This window comes from Trichinella spiralis, assembly GCF_000181795.1.
Source record: "Trichinella spiralis strain ISS 195 chromosome Unknown Scfld913, whole genome shotgun sequence".
Taxonomy (NCBI): Eukaryota; Metazoa; Nematoda; class Enoplea; order Trichinellida; family Trichinellidae; genus Trichinella; species Trichinella spiralis.
Window position 1 is genome coordinate 1 of NW_003527852.1, and position 1,956 is coordinate 1,956.

Sequence of the window (1,956 nt, forward strand, 5' to 3'; positions counted from 1 at the left end):
TTATTAGGGCCGCCCCATTTTTTTCCATTTCAAACCGGGGGGTTTTTCAAATTAAGTTTTTTGTTTTCAATTTTTAATTGCACAATTTTGAAGGGATGTAGGCGGGGAGACAAAAACCGCCATTTGTTTAACGCAATTCCAAATCAATCTTCGGCATAGTTTTTATTCCAGTTTCAACCAGTCCATTTATTTTGGTTGGCTTTCCCCTTCCGGCTTTTTGGGGGGGGGGGGGGCGGCCGGTACTTTTTGATTCCATTAAAAAACTTGTTTTCCAGGTTCACTGGATTTTTTTGGGGGGCTTTCATAATTTTGTTGTTTTTTTCGGGGCCGGGCTTGATAATTTTTTCCTGTCAAATATTCCAGTTTGCCATTAGAGCAATTGAAAAAGGGGTGCAAGGAACACAGCTACTTTTGTTTTGGCTGTTGTGGTCGGATTCAGAGAAAACAAATGGCTTTATGCTACATTCCAACAGCTGGTAAAGGCCTAAAGTTGATTCGGATTATGTACGAAAATTTTACGAAATCAAGTTCCGTGAAAAAAAGTGACCCGAATTTATTTAGCAAATATGAAAAAGTTTATAAAAACAAGAAAAAATAAGCATTTGGATAAAGCTCGTAAATCAACGAAAAGTCGTATTGTAGCGGCCATACGACCAGATGTATTGTTGAAAAATTCATCCACCACCTATTCTGTGCACGGTAGTAGGTAAATTTTGTTTATTTACATTTTAAAGTATTGTTTGGCTAAAAAATGGATTTACTGAATTAGTCAAATGCTAAAGTGAATAAGTTATGCTGTGTATAGTACTGTAAAGTATTTTATGCTTAAATTTTTGCTGTTTTGCTTCGTTATTATTCTTACTTTATTACCAATTTTTTCAATCAACTGAAAATTACAGATAGTGCTTTTAATCAAAATATTTAATTAAATTAAAGTTTAAGTTGAGAAATGTCAGTGGTATTTTTGCGTAATTTTTAAAATGGCAGTAAGAGTAACAAGTATTGTTGTATGATGATTCTTTTAAACTTTTTCAAAGTTATTGAAATTTCAGCACAAATTCCCCACGTTCTAAGTTCTAAATTTCCCCAATCCAATCACAGCTCAGTGATGTTTTCAGTTCATTTCTTCAGTTATTGAACATTTAGATTTATTGACTATGATTTTCAAAGATCACAAGCATGCAAAATTGTGCAAATTGATGAAAATCCATGCGATCCAGTAGTCAAGACGCCCAGCGAAGACAGTGAACAAGATGAAACGTCAACTAATGCAAATGACGGATCCTCCACAAATTGGGTTTATAAGTCGCAAAGTCAGCATTGCTCCAGTAAGAAAACCGATTATAATAAAGATGCAGAACTTTTCCCAGAATGGAAGCGGTTCTGGATGTGTGACAATGTTCAATATGGATCTGGAGGGACTCCAGTTCATTTGTCACATTCTCATATTAAACCGCCGACTTTTCCCAAGTCATCTTTCAGGCGATCTAAGTTTCGAACTCCAGTGACGAAGGTATGTCCACCACGGAGTCAGCCGTTTTCTAATCAGAATCGTGATTCATTGAATTACTACGTACATCAGTATGTTAACAAGCATGAGCAAAAAGCACGCATTCGGCGTTTAAAGGAATCAGGATCATTGGTCCATTTATAAGTTTTATAATTAGTAGAAGTGCGTGCTCAGGTATTACAAATACATTTTGAATTTTTTGAATGATTAAGGACGTGAAGTTGAGGAAATGAAAAAAATACCAACAACATTTTTCACTAAAGAGAGCAAAGTAGTACATCACCAGATAGATTTTCCTTTATTCTACACATATAATAACAGAAGTATTTTGAAAAAAATTAGTAAAATTCGAATAATATCCATAAATAAAAATAATCAAATGTAAAGTAAAAATGGTAAAGTCAGTAATGTAGTACAGTCGGGAGCAGCCAAGTGGGAGAAAGAGT

At 34.7% G+C, this 1,956-nt stretch overlaps 1 protein-coding gene across 1 annotated transcript; it reads left to right on the plus strand.

The window, feature by feature from the left end:
• Positions 1 to 566: 566 nt before the first annotated feature.
• Positions 567 to 1,654, plus strand: Tsp_14892 (conserved hypothetical protein). The gene is made up of 2 exons (XM_003370337.1): positions 567 to 706; positions 1,147 to 1,654. The coding sequence occupies exons 1-2, from the start codon at positions 567 to 569 to the stop codon at positions 1,652 to 1,654; spliced, it is 648 nt and encodes a 215-aa protein (XP_003370385.1).
• Positions 1,655 to 1,956: the final 302 nt, after the last annotated feature.

What these genes read in the sequence shown, in the direction of transcription:
- Tsp_14892 (XM_003370337.1), top strand. Translation starts at nt 567, where the DNA reads ATGAAAAAGTTTATAAAAACAAGAAAAAATAAGCATTTGGATAAAGCT. An exon ending in TATTCTGTGCACGGTAGTAG is followed by an intron (nt 707 to 1,146) that starts GTAAATTTTGTT and finishes TTGAACATTTAG; the next exon opens with ATTTATTGACTATGATTTTC.